At 50.6% G+C, this 18,937-nt stretch overlaps 1 protein-coding gene across 2 annotated transcripts; it reads left to right on the top strand.

Moving 5' to 3' along the window:
• The first annotated feature begins 7,195 nt into the window (after window positions 1–7,195).
• On the top strand, window positions 7,196–16,318 carry Ppp1r26 (protein phosphatase 1 regulatory subunit 26). 2 transcript variants are annotated; one of them, XM_057755520.1, is made up of 3 exons: window positions 7,196–7,325; window positions 8,253–8,371; window positions 11,130–16,318. In XM_057755520.1, the coding sequence occupies exon 3, from the start codon at window positions 11,188–11,190 to the stop codon at window positions 14,701–14,703; it is 3,516 nt and encodes a 1,171-aa protein (XP_057611503.1). In that variant the 5' UTR covers window positions 7,196–7,325; window positions 8,253–8,371; window positions 11,130–11,187; the 3' UTR covers window positions 14,704–16,318. The 2 variants fall into 2 exon arrangements, with proteins under 2 accessions (XP_057611503.1, XP_057611502.1); XM_057755519.1 differs by lacking the exon at window positions 7,196–7,325 and adding an exon at window positions 7,354–7,724.
• Window positions 16,319–18,937: the final 2,619 nt, after the last annotated feature.

Raw genomic sequence — 18,937 nt, forward strand, 5'->3', positions numbered from 1 at the left:
TAATAAGAAGCAAGGCTGGAGAGATGGTCAGTGGCTAAGAGGGGCTTGCCGTTCTTCAGGAAGACCCTGGTTCAATTCCCAGCACCCACATCGGCAGCTCATGACTGCCCATAGCTCCAGGGGATCTGATGGCTTTCCTGGCCTCTGAGGGCATCTGCACTCACATGCAAATACAGACTCACACATATGCACAGAAAATAAAATATTTTAAATATTTTTTTCAAGAAGAAGGTTCAGGGGCTAGAGAGATGTCTCAGTGGTTGAGAGCACTGGCTGTTCTTCCAGAGGTCTTGAGTTCAATTCCCAGCACCCACATGGTGGCTCATAGCCATCTGTAATGAGATCTGGCACCCTCTTCTGGTCTGTAGGTATATATGCAGACAGAACACTGTATACATAATAAATAAATAAATCTTTAAAAAAAAAAGAAGGAGAAGGAGGAGGAGAAGGAGGAGGAGGAGGAGGAGGAGGAGGAGGAGGAGGAGGAGGAGGAGAAGAAGAAGAAGAAGAAGAAGAAGAAGAAGAAGAAGAAGAAGAAGAAGAAGAAGAAGAAGAAGAAGAAGAAGAAGGTGCAACAGGGCCTTCATCCAATTTATTTTCTTCAAAGAGTCAATGAGAAAATAATCCTCCCACATCCTTGAATTATTCTTAGATGCAGTGTCCTGCTTCTCCCTGGGTGTTGAATGCTGCTCACCTGAATAACTCTTCCTCGGGAATCTTGCTTTCTTTAGTAGCTTGAAATGCTACTAACAGACATCCAAAAGTCAAGTTGTCTCCTGAAATTATAAGTAATGGATTGGATAAAATGCTGGCCTAAAAAATTCCAAAATCCCAGTACTTAAGAAATAAAACCAACCAAGGACCTTCAAAGTCCTTTCGAAGCAAAGGTTCTGAAAAAGGAGAAGGAGAAAAGAAAAGAAGAGAAAAAAAAGAAAACGTTCTGCAGTCTAGGGAAATGGCTCAGTAAGTAAAATGCTTGCCTTGCAAGCACAAGGACCTGAGTTCTAGTCCCAGGACCCACATCAAAAAAAAAAAAAAAAAGTCACTGGGCTAGGGAGAGTGCAGCTGTTAGCATGGTAGCTCTTCCAGAGGCATTCCATGTGGATTTAATTCTCAGCACCCACATGGTGGCTTCTATCTATAACTCCAGTTCCAGAGAATCCAGCGCCCTCTTCTGACCTCCCCAGGCACTGCATACATGTGGTGCACAGACATACAAGCAGGCAAAACACCCATACACATAAAATAATTCATTACAATAAATCTATTTTTTAATGGCAGGACATAATTGTAATTCAAGTCCTGAGGAAGTAGACAGGAGGACCCCTAGGGCTCACTGACCTGAGGAGGTAAGTGGATGCATCTGTATGCATGACTATCTTTTTCATAGCTGCAGAATTGTTTACTAAGTATTTGAAAGAACTAAATAAAAGTCAGTAGGAAAAGTATTTCTTTGCAAAACCTTTTTAAAAGACTAAAGAAACACAAGCTGTGCATCCTGGAGCACCTGTATATAGTGGAATACTATTTGTGTTTAAATAAATAAAGCCTGCCTGAAGATCAGTGCAAAGCAGCCACACTAGTCAGCCGTACAGTCCAGGCAGTGGTTGCACACACCTTTAAAATCAGCAGCCACACTAGTTAGCCTGGAGGCCAGGTGGTGGTGGTGCACGCCTTTAACTCTAGCACTAGAGAGGAATATAAAACAGGAGGGGAAAGATCTCACTCTCAATCTCCTTCTGAGAATTCATGGAGGCAAGAGAATCCATCTTTGATCTGAGAGAGAGGTAAGAGCCAGTGGCTGACTGCTTTGCTTTTCTGACCTTCAGGTTGAACCCCAATAGCTGTCTCTAGGTTTTTTTATTCGTGCTACACCTGTAATTCTAGCACCTGGAGGCAGAAGCAGGAGTGTTATGGTAAGTCCAAGGCCAGCCTGGTTGACATAGTGAGTTCCAGGCCAGGGCTAAACAGTGAGACGCTATTCAAATAAATAAGCAAATAAGTAAAAATTAAGAAATATGTAAATAGGACATTCAATTGATTTTTCTCTAAAACTTTTTTCCCAGAGCAGGCAAGATGGCTCAGCAGGTGGGGTACTTGCCACCAAGCCTGATGACTTGAGACCTACAAGGTGGAAGGAGAGAATTCCTTCTTATTTTTCTTTTTCTTTTCTGTTTCTTGAGAACTGACTCTCAAAAGTTTTTTATTAAAAGAGGGGATAGGAGAGACGGCTCAGTAGCTAAGAGGACTAGAGTTCAACTTCCAGCACCCTCAGGTGACTTACAACTACTGGTAACCTGGGTCGGAAGATCCGACGCCCTCTTCTGGCCTCTGCCAGGATTGCACACATGTTTACATATACACACGACACATAAATAAGCAAAAACCTTCCATTTTTTTCTTTGAGATCTCACTATGTAGCTCTGGTTGTCCTAGAACTCATCATGTAAACTAGGCTGACCTTAAATGCACACAGATCCACCTCTCTTGACTTCCCTAACACGGGGATTAAAGATGTGCCACACCACACCATCTCCTTTAACATTTCTTAATTGAAAATAAAGTATTTTTTCTGTTTATGAACATAATGCTGTTCACAAAAAATTACTAAACACAGAGAAATAAACAATCCCTCTTGATTTGTTGCTGTTGTTGCAGCTTAAATGCCTCCGGTATAGATGAGCTCATGACTGACGTAGCTGTTTTGGGTCTTTTTTTCTGTCGTGTTTTAACACACCAACTCGATATAATGTCAGGTGCTTTTCAAATTACAGCCCACATACAGACTGTTATCATTTCTGTTCCAGAGATTTGAATTCAGGATCCACTGGTTCCATGTTTGCGTGTCTGCGATGGGGTAGAACATTGTCGAGGAACAGCATGGCGGAACAAAGCTACTCACCTCGCGACTGTCAGGAGAAAGGGGTGGGCAAGGCTCAGCAGGTAAGAGCACACACAGCTGAACTCCTGAGTTCCGTCTCTGAACCCACCTGGTGCAAGAAGAGAACCAGCCCCTCAAGGTTGTCCTCTGACCTCAACCTTCACGCCGTGGCACATCCACACACACAAAACGGGGTGTGGCGGTGGAGGAGTGTCTCAGTGGAAAAGCTGTTGGCTGCAAGCATGAGTGCTGGCACTTGGGCCTCCAGCATGCACAGAAAAGGCAAGTGGATGTGGGAGTGACCTGTAATCTCAGCACTTGGGAGCAGGAGACAGGGGATTCAGGGGGCAAACCTGCTACCTAAACTAGCTAAGTAGGTGGGTTCAATGAGAGGGCTCAGTGAAGATGCCAGATGTCAGCCTCTGGCCTCAACACACATATGCACACATCTACACATTCATGTGCCTATGAGAACATGCATACAGATTATATATATATATATATATATATATATATATATATATATCACACATTTGTGCAAAATAAATATCAAGAGCATGAATATTCTTTATTTGAAAGGGGTCTTGCTATGTAGCCCAGGATGGCCTTGAATGAGCCTTAGTTTCTCAAATGCGTATGAGCCACGATGCCCATCTTGCATGCATAAAATGTACTTTTTGCTGGGCAGTGGTGGCATACGTCTTTGATCCAGTACTTGGGAGGCAGAAACAGGAGGATCTCTGAGTTCGAGGCCAGCCTGGTCTACAGAGTGAGTTCCAGGACAGCCAAGAACGGAGAACCCTGCCTCGGGGATAGGGGGATATACTTGTATTAAATATTTTCATCATTTAAGTTATTAGATATGAGATCAGAGCTCACAGTTTTAAGAGTTCATAGAGTATAAAAGACAATGCAAACACTAACACGTCCCCTCTCATCCCACTCTCCACTGCAGGACACTGTCCAGAACCCATCTCGCCATTCAGGGCAGACTGCACCACCAGGCAGGTGGTGGATCTCCCGCATCCACCTTGCTCTCCAGGACATGGAATGATGCTTTCCTTTTTCTGCCACACAATTTTTGCACATGACTGTGACCCTGGAGCCTCCCATCCTGTCAGGGCGCAAGACAAACCTTCTTCTTCAGAACAGAGTCACTGCAGCCAGAGTGAATATCAAGTTTTCCCACCAATCATCTCTTATGGATATTTATGTTGACAAGCAAAGAACAGTCTTTGCAGCTGTGTATTTGGCCAGTGCTGTGCACTTGGTGGGTGCTGCGGTACTGGGCAGTGCTGTGTGCTTGGTCAGTGCTGCAGACCTGGTCAGTGCAGTACACCTGGTCAGTGCAGTACACCTGGTCAGTGTAGTACACCTGGTCAGTACAGTACACCTGGTCAGTGCAGTACACCTGGTCAGTGTAGTATACCTGGTCAATGCAGTACACCTGGACAGTGCAGTACACCTGGACAGTGCAGTACACCTGGTCAGTGCAGTAAACCTGGACAGTGCAGTAACCTGGTCAGTGCAGTACACCTGGTCAGTGCAGCACACCTGGGCATTGCAGTACACCTGGACAGTGCAGTACACCTGGACAGTGCAGTAGCACACCTGGGCAGTGCAGCACACCTGGGCAGTGCAGCACACCTGGACAGTGCAGTACACCTGGACAGTGCAGTACACCTGGTTAGTGCAGTACACCTGGACAGTGCAGTACACCTGTCAGTGCTGTGGGCCTAACTTCAGGACGACATCAACACCTCAAAGACTCACACAGCTTGAATGTGAGCCTGACTTGTGACACACACAGCTAGGCAGCCTCCCTAATGTGGATCTAATTGTCCTCACAAACAGGTCTGGGGTGCCCATACCCCATGAGTCAAAGACTGTCACATTTTCTCAGATATGGCCAGGGTCCGTGGTAACTACTTCCATGTGAGTGCTTTGAGAGTTCTTCATTCCATAAAGGTAGGGAGACTCTAACAAAGGACATCAGGGCTTCAGTCAGGTCCCTGTCTTTTCATATGCATAATGACCAAAAGAAGGTTCTAAAAGGAACAGGCAAAAGAGCTCAGTGGGTAAAGGCGCTTGATACCAGCCCTAATGACCTGAGTTCAGTCCCGGGTTCCGTGGAGTGGAAGGAAAGAACTGACTCCCTCAAGTTGCCCTCTGACCTCCATATCCACACTATAGCAGGTAGCCATGCACATATACACACATGCACAGAGAGTGTGGGCACCAAATAAATAAATAAATAATCAAAGAAATAAATGTAATTTTAAAAATGTTGAAGTCCCAAGTCTCTGATCCCTTGTCAGGAGCCAAGAGGAGGCTTCAAGAGGTATACTAGACACCACAGGTCCCAGAGCTGCCCAGAGGCCTCCACATGCCACATGTCTAGGCCCTATTCTTACCTCCGTCACCTGGAAAAAAAACAAAACTGCAAGATAAAACTGCACACACACCGTACACATACATCCATGCAGGCAAAACACTCATACACATAAAATAAAATGAATGAATCTTTAAAAGAACAAAACAAATAGAAAAAAATAGAAAAAATCCCAGTCATGGAAACATTAAAATGTCTTTGTGTATTTTTTTTGTTTGTTTGTTTGTTTTTTGTTTTTTGTTTTTCGAGACAGGGTTTCTCTGTGGCTTTGGAGCCTGTCCTGGAAATAGCTCTTGTAGACCAGACCAGGCTGGTCTCTAACTCACAGAGATTCACCTGCCTCTGCCTCCCAAGTGCTGGGATTAAAGGCGTGCGCCACCACCGCCCGGCTTTGTGTATTTCTTGATCCCCAACTCCACACCAATTCCCCAAGCTTAGAAATACTTTTTTGGTGCTAGGCGTTGTGGTGACATTTCATTTGTATTTTAATAAATAAAGCTTGCCTGAAATTCAGAGAGTAAAACAGCCACAGTGATCAGCCTTACAGACCAGGCAATGGTGACACACACCTTTAATCCCAGTAGCCATGCTAGTTTGTTGTAGAAACTGGGCAGTAGTGCTGCACACCTTTAATCCCAGCCTACAGAGGAATATAAGACGGGAGGAGACAGCTCTCAGACACAGAGTCATCCTGAGATTCCTGAAGGCAGGTAAAGGTAAGAGACTGTGGCTGGCTGGTTTGCTTTTCTGACCTTCAGGTTGAACCCCAATATCTGTCTCTGGGTTTTTATTAATCGTGCTACAAGGCATTTATTTGTAATCCCGATGCCAGGTAAGTAGAGGCATGAGGATTAGGAGTTCAAAATCAGCCTAGGCTACAGGAGACCCTATCTCAAATACAAAAACAAACACAAACGGAGAAGGGTGTTGAAGGAGGAGTAAGGGGAGAGGGGAGGGGGAAGGAGCCCTTCTCTGGAACAAAGTCTCTGCGGGTTTTCTCCAGTCCTATCCCCGCACTCACTCATGTCATCTGCCCCATCACATAGGGTGGGTGCCTAGGGACCAGGATGGTGCTAGCTTGCTCCCTGACATTGTCAGCAACACAATATCTCCATATTTGAAAAGCCAAAGAAAACTAGGAAGATTTCCAAGTCACGTGGTCAGAATGTGTCCAGAGCCAAGGAATTCCACTCTATAATACTGATTGTGTTGGTCGAAGCCAGTCCTACCCCACCTGTTCCACCAGGCCACTTCTGTGAATGTGGAGCTGGTCACCTTGCATGACCCCTGTGTTTTTCACCTCCTCAGCCACAGGGTCCATATCTCTTGGTGTAGTCTAAGATCTCACTAAGGTCAGGGTAGGAGACATTGGGTACAGATATATAGAAGCATTCTACAAAGTTAAAGGACTTGGGCACTCCAGAAGGCATGGGCGACACGGAGGACCCTGGCAGAAGGTCCGAAGTGTCCAGCGCAGGCGAGCTAACCGCAATCCCGAGCTGGCTGCAAACCGCAGGCAGGGAAGCACACCTCTACTGGCTTGAGGATGAGGAGGGCAGGGCTGGGCAGATGCCATGTACTGGGGGGCACTGGATCTGGACCAGCACAAGGCAGCTTAAGGAGGTGCAACGGTCCAGCGGCCCTCCTTCTGCAGTCCACGACCACGCCCCTCGCCGTGGCCAACTTGCCAACGCGCGCGACCTCCAGCACCCCTGGGCTGTGCGCGCTCTCGGCGCCGGGCGCTGCGCCAGGCTCGGGGGGAGGACAGGAGGGTCCCCACGCAGGTTCGTACCCCCGCGGCCTCCGCGGCCGCTTCCGCGCCGGCCCGTGCGCTCCTCCCGCGCGCCGCGCCGTGCGTGTCCGAGCGCAGGCACTCGCGGTGCAGGTGGGCGCGCTCTCGCGGGCGGGGGTCCGGCCGGGCCGCGCGCCTCCCCCGGAACTCGGCCGTGCCATTCCCATGATGCCCAGCCACCGGGCACGGCTTCCGGAGCGCGGCCGCCGCCGCCACCGCCGCCACCGCCACCGCCACCACCGCCGCCACCGCCGCCGCTGGTAGGTGGCGGGAGGGACGGCCTGAGGGGGGGTCGCCCCGCCCCTCGCCGCGCCGGCCCCGCCCTCCCCTCCCGCGCTTCCCACGGCGCACGGGGCCCCGGGGTCACCCGCGGGAGTCCGCGGTGGCTGCGGGCGCCAGACCGAGGAGGGCGGGGCGCGTGTGTCGGCGTTTCCCCGCGCTCCGGGCCGGCCGCCTCCAGGGACGCGGGGCGCAAAGCGGGCAGCTGGGCCGGGTTCGCCGTGCAGGCCGCGGCGAGCGGGCTCCGGATCGGGTCAGTGGCTGGGGCTGGACGCTGCCATGGGCCAGGGTCGCGGCCCCCGGGAAGCGCCTCCCGCGCGTGCCTGGCGCTTGTTGCGCCCTGCGTTCCTCGAGAACCAGCGGGTGCAGGTTGGGCCCAGGTGAGGCTCAGGTGAGGGACGGGCTCCGGGTCACCGCGGCCTGCCTGGTCTTCACGGCTGCCTTCTCGCCTTGCCACAGGCAGCTTCGAGACCCCCGGATTTCCTAAACCTGGGATCTCAGAAAATGATTTCGGGGGATGGATAGGTTGGGGCACAGACCAGCCGGAGGCCCTGCCTCTGCCCGGAGAAGGGTTGGCATTAACCTGCTTAAGACCAGACTGCTGCTCCAGCTGCCTCTGAGGCAGCGAGATGAGCAGCCTGTACTTAGGCGGCTGTAGGAGTCTGTCTCCGCACAGGGGATGGCAGACACAACAGTTTTACAGGGGGCCGAATCTTACCAGTTCCTCTGGCTCCTAAGGACCAAATTTTACCCATACCCACTTCAAGTTGGCGGGTGCAGAGCCCTCTGCACCGTAACTTATGTTCAGAGGCCAGGCTGGCTGATTGTACCCACAGCCACCCTGGAAGGCTGGTTCCAGTTTAAAGCCCCAACCCTGGCTTCAGCTCACATTTCTAACTTCTCTACAGTTCATGGTTCTCCAGAATGACCGCTCCCAAGATGGACGTAGTCCAGGTAGTTGGACCAACAACCATTAAGACTGTTGGAGAAGCCCAGCTCTGGGTCCATCGTTATAAGCTGTGAACAGGTGAGTGGAGATAAAATCATCTATCTCCCCGGCACTGCACCTGGTGTAATGGTTGCCCTCTCGTTAAGACGTTAATGTTACCCCCCAACACACATACCCACCTACCCCACCCACCACACACACACACACACACACACACACCTACTCCACCCCATGCACCTTTTGTTTTCAGTCTGTTGAGACGAGACAGAATCTCAATAGCCCAGCTGACGCCTTTGAAGTAGATAAGGAAACAGTGGACTCCTGGTCCCCAGCCTTCACCTGGAATTCCAGGCATGTACCACCACGCCCTGCTGATTCAGAGCCTCCACAGTTGAGCTGTGCGCGTGTGTTGTGATTTCTGTCGTATTGCTGCTCTGGGAGCTTCAACAACATCTGCTGCAGGGAAAGGCGGAGGTCCCCTAACGGGTGAAAGAAGCCACTTTCTCCATTAGCTCCCACTGCCCTGTGCCTGTGGGGTGCTGGGGAGGCAGTGTTATTGGGGAGTAGGGCTGTGGTAGATGGCCAGGAGGTGAATTCTGGTAACCAGTATAGTAAAGCTCTCCCCACCCTGTGGCTCTCATCTAGAGCAGTGGTAAACTAGCTATACAGTAAATGTACATGGTGTCAGGGCAAGCTTTCCTGAGTTTGTTTTACGTTAACAACACCTAGTAGCTGGACAGGCAGGACCTCTGTGAGTTCAAGGTCAGCCTGGTCTACAAAGTGAGTTCCAGGACAGTTAAGGCTGTTACACAGAGAAATCCTGTCTCAAACCCCCCCCAAAATACACACACATAAAAATGACATGACAAAAAGATTTTTAAGATATCACCGATTTGTAAACCAGATGTCACTGATTCTCTGTAATTCCAGTCATAAAGCTGATTTATTTATTTATTCATTCATTCATTTATTTATACAGCTTGGTCTCACTTATATGCCCTGGAAGGCCAGGGCCTCGCTATGTGTAGACCAAGCTGACCTGGAACTCAGAGAGATCCACTTGCCTCAGCCTCCCCAGTGCTGGGATTAAAAGTACTCACCACATACCCAGCCCTCAGAGCCAACTTTAAGAGCTGGTGAGAGATACTCCGAAGTGTAAGAGGAGCAGTGGTGACCTCATCCCTGAAGCCCTGTGGAACATCAGCCTACACTTGAGAATTTCAAGTAATTGCAATAGGTTTTATGTGTTAGTTTAACCTTTGAAGCACACGTTGGCAATCACCCATGAGTTAGTTGCCTTTGCAGTGAGCTCTCATTAGTTGCCTGTCCCCTGAGCAGATTTTGGTCTAGATGGCCGCCCTACCCGTCTAGGAAGGGAGTTCAGTCTGTATATAGCACATCTTGGCTGTCCGAAAGGCTTGTCTGATGAAACAGATGATAGAGAGGCCAACAGCAGGCCAGGCCTACCATTCCACCCTGGGTTAGGGGTGGGGACAACCTTCTGTGCTTTCCCTCAGGGGAGCTCAGGTCTCTGTCCTTCAGCCTTTAGGTGCTCTCCCATCTCAGGGAGGCAGAAGGTGATCAAAGGACCCAAGAAGAATCAGGAGCTATGCAGAGCAGCTGGTATTTTTCCAGACGACCCTGTGCCTCTGTATGTGCCTCCTCTGCAGTGATTCTGCAAACTTGTCTTTGGTGCTCCTGACATCAGGCTAGCTGATGTGTGGACACCTGGCTTGTGACACTTTATTTTCCAGCATTCTCCTCATCCGAGCTGATAGACCCATGATCTGTTCACGTGTCACACGGTCCTTTTCTCCGAAAAGACTGCTAGACCCAGATCCACCCATGTGATGTGACCACCAATTAGTTGTGACCGCCAGAAAGTTGGCACAGCTTTTATGCTAATTAGCAAAACGTGATGTCAGCCTATGAAAATGATCTGCCACATATCTGACATTTTCACACACAGCAATGTAGGGAAGGCAGCTCTGAAAAAAAGCCTGAGAAAGTGCTCTTTGGTTAAAGAGCTCACCTTTGGTTAAAGAGCACATTGGTCATTTCCACAAAGAATCCAGCCATGACGTCCAACTTCCCTGGGCTTGTGGTTAGCCCCCCCCCTTTTTTTCTAAAGTACAGAGGAGCATTTATAGGCTGCTGTGGCTTCTGATGACACTGGGAGGGAAATGGTGCCTCTTTCGTCCTCTTGCAGAAGAGATGCAGCCCTGGAGAAGAGAGAAAAGGGCTGCAGGAATTTGCAAGCATTTTTTTTCCTGAGTCTTCCACCTACAGGATGAAGTGACTCCCTTGTAGAGATATTTTATTTGTATTTTAATAAATGAAGCTTGCCTGAAGATCAGAGAGTAAAACAGCTCCACTGGTCAGCCTTACAGACTAGGCAGTGGTAGCGTACACCTTTAATCCCAGTAGCCACGCTAGTTTGCCATAGAAGCCTGGGCAGTAGTGGTGCACTCCTTTAATCCCACCCCTAGAAGGGAATATAAGATGGGAGGAGACAGCTCTCAAACAGTCCCGTTCTGAAGATTCCTGGAGGTAGGATCCCCATTTCAGACTGAGGTAGAGGTAAGAGCTAGTGGTGGGCTGTTTTGCTTTTCTGACCTTCAGGTTGAACCCCAATGTCTATCCCTGGGTTTTTATTAATTATGCTACAACTCCCAGTGCTGCTGGCAAAACTAAGGTCTGAGTGGCTTGCATGAGCCTCCACAGCCAACAAGACATTAGGTTGTAGCCCCAGGTGTGTTGTCTCTTATAGTGGCGTGGGTATGTGCTGCTGTTAACCACTTAGCTATAGCCTTCACTATGCTTTCTTTGCTCCAAGGATGTGAAATGGGCTGACCCATAAGCCCTGCCCCCCAGCGCCCAGCCTGCCTGCTAGGATGTTCCTCATGAACGCCCCTCCAGTGGTGGCGCTCCAGTCCAGATGGGAGGCCTTTGGCCAGCCCAGGAGCTTCTGCTTTCCTGACTGCTTCTCAGAGTCTAAAGAGGACACCTCCAGGGCCTCAGTGAGCGCCAGGGTACAGATGCTCATCAGCACGCTGCAGAGAGACGAGGCTGCCCTGGGCATGAGCCATGAGCGTGCCCCACAGAGAGGCCAACGTGCAGAAAGGTGCCGGGACACCAGACTGGCCCCCAAACCTGCTGTGTGCAAAGAGCAGTCAGAGTTCCCTGCCTGTGGTCTTGTTGCAGACGGCAAAGCCCTAGAGAAAGATGAAGCTGGGAGACAGGGTCCCTTGGAGCTGGATTCTGACAGTGATGACTCTGTGGACCGGGACATCGAGGAGGCTATCCAAGAGTACTTGAAGGCCAAGGGTGGGCCTTCCGAGCCTGTGTCCCGAGGAGCCCCCTGTGTCCCAGAGCCTGCCCACAGCTGTACCCTACCGAGCCCATACCCCTCACAAATCATTCCTGGCTCAGGTAGTGTCCCTGTGGGAGCCGGTGAGGACGAGGGCTCCACCTCCCCAGCTAGCATGAGCAGCGAAGACTCCTTTGAACAGAGCATCCAAGCTGAAATAGAACAGTTTCTTAATGAGAAAAGACAGCATGAAAACCCCAAGTGTGATGGGTCTATGGATAAAAAATCAGACCCAAACGGAAGCCCTGCCAGACACAGAGGGAACCGAGAGACCTCAGCCAGGGCAGCTCTGATGGGAACCTGTAAGGAGTTCATCTTCCGCAAACCTCCCAGGTTAACAAAGATGAGCACACAGCCCAGAAACTTCCGGTCTAAGGTCACCACCGAGCCTGAGACCCCTGTGAATACAAGGCTAACTGCCCACAGACCAGAGGCTGCGCAGAACAGGGGTGGGGTGAGGAGGAGCATGCCTGCCAGGCGCAGCAAGCGCATTAGGAACTCAGCCCCAGTGCACCAGGCCTCTGACTCCAGCAGTGATGATGGCATCGAGGAGGCCATCCAGCTGTACCAGCTAGAGAAGACCAGGAATGAGGCCAATGGGGAGCCGCTTCTGAGAGCCCAGCTCCAAGAGGAGAGCCCTGGCAGTGCTCAGTCTAGTGCCTTGCCTGAAGCCCACAGGAGACCCCCAAGCAAGAAAAAGCTAGCAGCCCCAAAGGTTATAGACAGCACCCTGGGTGGTCTCCACCCTGAACCCCTCTCCAAGCTTCTAAAGGATGCGAGAGCCCTTGCACCTCCAGGACACACCGCTGCCAAGAGCGAAGTTGTGCACCAGACTCCATCATGCCTAGCAGACACATCCACCGAGCTGATGTGTGCAGAAGCAATCCTGGACATCTCCAAGACCATTCTGCCAGTCCCCATGGAAGGCAGTGACCGGCCTCCATCCATGAACCCACTCTTCTGTCCCCCACCTGTCCCTCCCCACTCTGAAGGTGATAGCAGCAACGTTGACAGTGATGACAGCATAGAGCAGGAGATCCGGACATTTTTGGCCCTCAAGGCACAAGTAGGGAGTCCACAGCCTGCCCAGGGCCCACTGTCCCCATCCGGCCCCAGTGGCCAGACTGGCATCCCCAAGGCTAAAACACCAGATCTTCCCCTGGGCTGCAAACGGAAACGGAGAGGTGGAGGCAACACTACAGTGCCCAAGAAAATAAGGGAGGGTAGAGAAAGTGCCCAGGACAGTGACCACATCCAAGGGAAGGGTCAGCCTGGCCATGACGGTTGGGACCCTCCCAGCCAGAGCAAAGTCACAGAGGCCCCGGGAGGGGAGACTGAGGCCAGGGACCAGTCTGTCCCTTCCAGGACAGCTGGGTTCAGTGATGCACAGCTGTCACAAGGCCATGGGGGTCTCGGGAAAGCAGCTGAGGGGAAGAGTGCTGGTGAGAAAGAGAGCTCTGAGGACAAGAGCAGCTCTCTGGACAGTGATGAGGACCTGGACATGGCCATCAAGGACTTGTTAAGATCTAAGCGAAAGTTCAAGAAGAGGTGCCGAGACCCCCGAGCTACGTGTAAGAAGGTCAGATTTGGCACCACAGAGACTCGGTGTGGAGAGAAGCTGAGCAGCCCCCCTGGGGACTGGAAGGACCATGGGCAGCAGGCACTACGGAGCTGTCTATCCAAGTGCAGAGGGGACAACAAAGATGGCCCCGGAAGAAGCCCAATAAGCATCTTCAGCAGCGTGGCCGAGAGGGCAAAGCTGGCTGGCACAGGGGGTGAGGATGCTGCCCTGGCCTTGCCTCCCAGGAAGAAGAGTCCAAAAGGGACTCCTCCCTCTAAGGACACAGGAGCCAGTGGCCACCTCCCTTCTGCCTCCAGCCTTCTGTCTGAGGACAGCTCAGTGGACAGTGATGACAGCATCGAGCTGGAGATCAGAAGGTTTTTGGCAGAAAAGGCCAAGGAGTCTGTACGCAGCTCAGAACCTCAAGGGGGCCCTGCCAAGCTAGAGATGCCCTGCAGAAAGGAGCCAACCCCAGCACTGCAGCCAGGAGTGTGCACACGGAGCCAAAAAGCCAGGGGAACCCCTCAGCTGGCCGAAGGAAGGAGAGGCCCAGAGAGAGCTCGGACACAGGCAACGGGCCTCTTAAGCCAGACTGGGAGGGGCACTCCCCGTGCCGAGCAGGCCACTCGTGTTCCCACTGCCCTGGGTCGAAGCGAGCCAGCACCTCCCAAGAATACCAGCAGGAACAACTCTGTCAAAGTGTCTCCACCAAGCAGGAAAAGTGCCAGCGTTCACAAAGACCAGAGCCCACGGGGAACCCAGACTGCCATGGCAGAGAGTGTTTTCGGTCAGCTGCCCAGTTGTGCCAAACTAGGTACTGAGGCTGGAAGTGCTGGGGGCACATTTCACCTGAACTATGGCAGTCAGAACTTGCTGACCCCCAATCCTGGACCCCAGACTGACCTCACCCTCCCCTGGAGTGACTTTGCACACCAGAGCAGGCTGTCCAGCCCATGGGCACTGAATTCCGGACAAGGCACACTATGGACAGGGGTCTTTGGGAGTGAGAAAGAAAAGGGGGCCACATCACAGGCTGGGGGCTCACCCAGCCTCTCCTCAGGCCCCAAGAAGGGCCTGCCTTTCCTCTCTACCCAGCTCTTCCACTTCGGGAAGAGTGTCTCCTGGGGAGGCAAACAGGCTGGCCTCTTCAGCCCCAACCTGGGCCTGCCCCTTCAGGGTCCAGCATTCTCGGCCTTCAGGGAGACCCAGTCTGGTCACAGCCCTGTGTTTGGAAGCCCACACTTGCTTATGAAGGACAGTGGGCACTGGCCAAGCCTGAAGGCCCAGGGGGCCCTGAGACAGCAGGACAGGAGGAATTCTGGCTCTGAAGACAATGTCCTAGACCTGAGATATCGACACAGGGTTGACAGGGAACACCAGGACCAGGAGGCCTTGGGTAGTGATGCCAGCGACTTCAGTGACACCTCTGTGGAAGATGGGAGCAGCACCACAGTGAGCAGCAAAGGCCTCAAGTTGTGACAGGCATGCCCTGGTTCTCTTGCCATAGCTGTGAGAATCTGTGTGTGTGTGCGTGCGTGCGTGCGTGTGTGTGTGTGTGTGTGTGTTGGCAGCATGGGGTTGGAGTAGGGGATCCTGACCATTAAAGAGCAAAAAGAAGGTCCCTTCTGTTCTGTGTAGCCCCCCTGTATAAATATGTACACTAACCTCAAATGATGTTTTTTTTATTTAATGTATGTGTCCTGGTACATAAGGTTTTTGTAGGGGTTTTTTTTGTAAATTATTTAAAAGTAGTGTAAGAAACACTTTTTGAAAATGTCATTCAGTCTTGCAGGGTGTTCCTAGCTACAATTCTCTGTGATCTCCATGCATGTGTGTAGATGAGCAAACACTTGGCTTACTGTCCCTGTGAGAGTCACAGACAGAGGCTGGATTTGTGGGCCATTTGCTGGTGCAAATCGGCCTGGAGACAGCAGCAGCTGTCCACCTCGGAAGTGCTAATATAGCTGAGGTGTGTCCGGATGCCACTGGGACAAGGGTGCTTCATGAAGTATTCTGGTCCCTGGCCAGTGGCTGTCTCTGCATCCTGTAGTCATGGCCTGTAATTAGAAAACAGTTCAAAGCACAACAGCCAGCAGATAGCGGACCAGTCATCCCCTATCTAGTGTGGGAATCTGGCTGCTGGCTCTGCAGCTCAGCTGAGCCCAGATCATCCAGTATCTAGTTGCTTGCCCATCCTAGCATCCATATAAACCTCTTTATACAAGAGCTGCAGGTTTGTTTTTATTTGTGGCTCTAAAAGGTGGTTCCACGTGTTCGTTTTGACTGTCCTGTTCTTTATGTATGGGTGAGTAGTGAGGCCATGAGATGGCTTGGTCCCTGAACACCTTAGTCACCTGTGATGGTGAACCCCAGCCCTGGAAACATTGGGGACAAACCCTCCCCACACCAGCCCTGTAGGACTCAAAGCCCAGTTGTATATGACCAATGATAACACCTGCAACCTGCATGGCTTTCTGCAACCCTGTCTCTACCCACAAGAAAGAAGGGCCTGGCCAGTGCTGCAGCCAGACTGCAGGCAGCAGCTTGGGGTCCTGGAAGTTAGAGTGATACTGCCTTGGTGCTGAGGTGCCAGTGGCAACTGGGGGCTGAAGTTGTGCTGGACCCCCAGTGTGAGGACTGTATCTGTGTTGTGATTCATCTCCCTGTCACCCCTGAGTTCCGCAGCTTAGTGTGCTGGGTTGCTCTGGCTCTACACTGTGGCTGATTCTGTCGGTGTTCTAACTTTCTAACATGGAAGTAAGCTTTCTGCTTTATGCACCTGGGTCTTAATTGCAATTCACTTGTGTGCCCAGATGCAGATGCTCCTACCATCCTCTGTGTCTGCCTTGTGATGTGCACAGGGCTCTGTGGCTCTGTCTTGCCCCTGAACAATCTTGATCTGTATATAATAAATTCCATGTGCATATTATATTTGTTCATGTGTTTCTGGGAGAAACGGCCTTGTGTCATCTGTGTTCCCACTTTAAATTTTAAAGAGTGCTTCTAACCCTTGAAAACAGAACGTTTGTTTTGTATGTAAAACCCATTGGGTTTTTGGTTTTGTTTTTCTAATGAATAAACCAAGTGCTATCCACAGATTAGTTTGTTCTTTGTTTTGGGGGTCTACAAATATAGCCTGGCCTGCATGGGTTAATGACATCACCACCGAAGGGAAGGAGCTTCACCCCACAACATCTCAGCATCTCAGTCCCATCCCTGCTCCCTCCCTACCTGTGGTCCAGTCTCCTGAACCCCGGAGCAGTAATTCTTCCCTTCCAAGTTTGCTGTGCTACATGCAACAAAAGCTGCCCTGATTCTGGGAAGGACAGCCCTTAGGTTGAGGGCTGTACCATCTCTCAGCTACGGTCAGCAAACCCACATGTCCACTCACATCTTAGTTTCTTGTCCTGTCCCCGTGACAAAATACTCTTGACAACATGATAAAATGCTCTTGACAAAGGCAACATCAGGGTTGATCCTGGTTCAGTCCTTCACAGCAGGCAAGGCCAGGTGGTCACATCACACCCACAGTCCGGAAACAGAATGAATGCCCCTGTGGTGGCGCTAGTGGTTTTGTGAGAAGCCTGATGGGGCCGGCTTGCTCTGCCTTGTTATGTGTTCCCTCTGCATGTTCTGATCCAAAGTGATGGCCTTGCAGATGCCCAGGAGATACCGGGTCCTTGATATGGAATTCCTAGGCTGCAGAACCCTAAGGCAAATAAACCTCCATTCTCTATGAACTACAAGCCTAAGATAATTGTTCTGCCAACAGGAAATGGAGTAAGACTGTCAGAGGACTACATGAGAGGTATTTGGGCTTTCTGTCTTTCCAGACACTTCCTCTATTTAGCATGTGGTGTCTACCTTTGTACTCTCATCAGCTCTCCCAGAAAAAGCATTTTATTGGACATGGCCAATTAAAGCAATTCAGTGCCCAACTGCAGTGCCAGAATGAAACCCACACAGCCCGCAGGCTAGCTTGATCCCTGTGCCAACCCACATTTTGTTTGCCAGCCAACAATTCTGGCCCAGGCTCCACATTAGCCCTGGATTTGGAAGTGGGGACTATCCAGCCCAGTTTTTCTCAGATGTGCTGGTTGCTGAGACAAATCTGCCTCATCACATGGCAGGACAGGAGCTTAGTCACTCTGGGCTCCACTCAGCCTCTGGTTCTTCCTATGGTGGCATTGTCCACGCTCTTCAGGAAGGCTGCTGTGAAGCCGTTCCTTATCAGCACTTGGTCGCTGGGGCTTTTTTTCTTTCAACAGAAGGTAGAGGGGACTGAGGATGTAGCTCTGCTGAGTTTGATCCCCAGCACCACATAAAGTGTGGTAGTGCATTCCTGTCATCCCAACATTCAGGAGGTAGAAAAAGTCAGAAGTTCAAGGTCATCCTCAGCTTTGTGGAAAGGGGAGAGGCTAAATACAGGGAGGTCAGTGGCATTTAAAGAATATTTTTAATGATTGTTAACCTATTTTCAGCAAGATATGGTGGTACACACCTTTAATCCCAGCACTTGCGGAGGCAGTTAAGTGGATCTCTGTGAGTCAGGGCCAGCCTGGGCTACATAGTGAGACCCTGTCTCAACAAGCCACAGATTGATTAATTCAGGGACTGGAGAGATGGCTCAGCAGTTAAGAGCAATACTGCTCTTGCTGAGGACCCAGGTTCAGTTCCCAACATCCACATCAGATGATGGCTCACAACCTCCTGTAACTCCAGCTGCAGGGGCTCCTCTTCCGTGCTCTTCAGGCACCTGCCCTTGTGTGCACATGCAAACTCACAAAGGCATGCACATGTACACAAATACTAAGTTTAAAATGTATTTATGTTGCGATGGTTGCTCTTGTCAACTTGACTACATCTGGAATGAACTACAATCCAGAAATAGAACTACAATCCAGAAATAACCTGCGAGAGATTATTTTTGCTCAGTTTAAAGTGGGTGAATCCACTTCTAGTTTGGCAGGACCTTTGATGTAGGAAGGCACACATCTTTGATCAGGATCTTGATGGGGGACGATCCACCTCTAATCTGGACCACACCATCTGCTGGAAGCCTATTTAAGGACATGGAAGAATGCTTTTGTTCTTCACCTGCTTGCCACCGACTTGCTAGCACACCTATTCCTTCACTGACATTGGAGCCCAATCCTTCAGGATTCCAGTGTTTACAAAAGACACCCAGCCTTGCGGGACTGAGCAACTACTAGATTCTTGGACTTTCCATTCACAGCTAGCCATTGTTGGACTGCAGCCTGTAAGTCATTCCAGTGAATCATCTTTTTATATTTAGAGAGAGTCATCCCATAAATTCTGTGACTCTAGAGAATCCTAATGCATATATGTATATGATTTTTGTCTGCATGTATGTCTGTGCACCACGTGGTGCCCTCAGAGGCCCTAGAGCTGGAGTTACAGATAATTGTGACTCACCATGTGGATGCTGGGAATTGATCCATGTCCTCTGAAGGAATAGCCAGTTCCCTTAACCAATGAGCTATCTCTCCAGACCCTCAGTAAAATAATTCTTTTTGGAGACAGGGTGTCTCTATGTAGACATCCTAGAACTGGCTATATAGACCAGGCTAGTCTCAAACTCACAAAGCTCTGCCTGCCTCTGCCTCTGCCTCTGTCTCAGCCCAGTACCACCACTCCTGATATCCCTAAATATATCTTATAAAAATACCAGGAGTGGTGGCACACGCCTTTA

Source organism: Chionomys nivalis, chromosome 22, assembly GCF_950005125.1.
Source record: "Chionomys nivalis chromosome 22, mChiNiv1.1, whole genome shotgun sequence".
NCBI classification, from domain to species: domain Eukaryota; kingdom Metazoa; phylum Chordata; class Mammalia; order Rodentia; family Cricetidae; genus Chionomys; species Chionomys nivalis.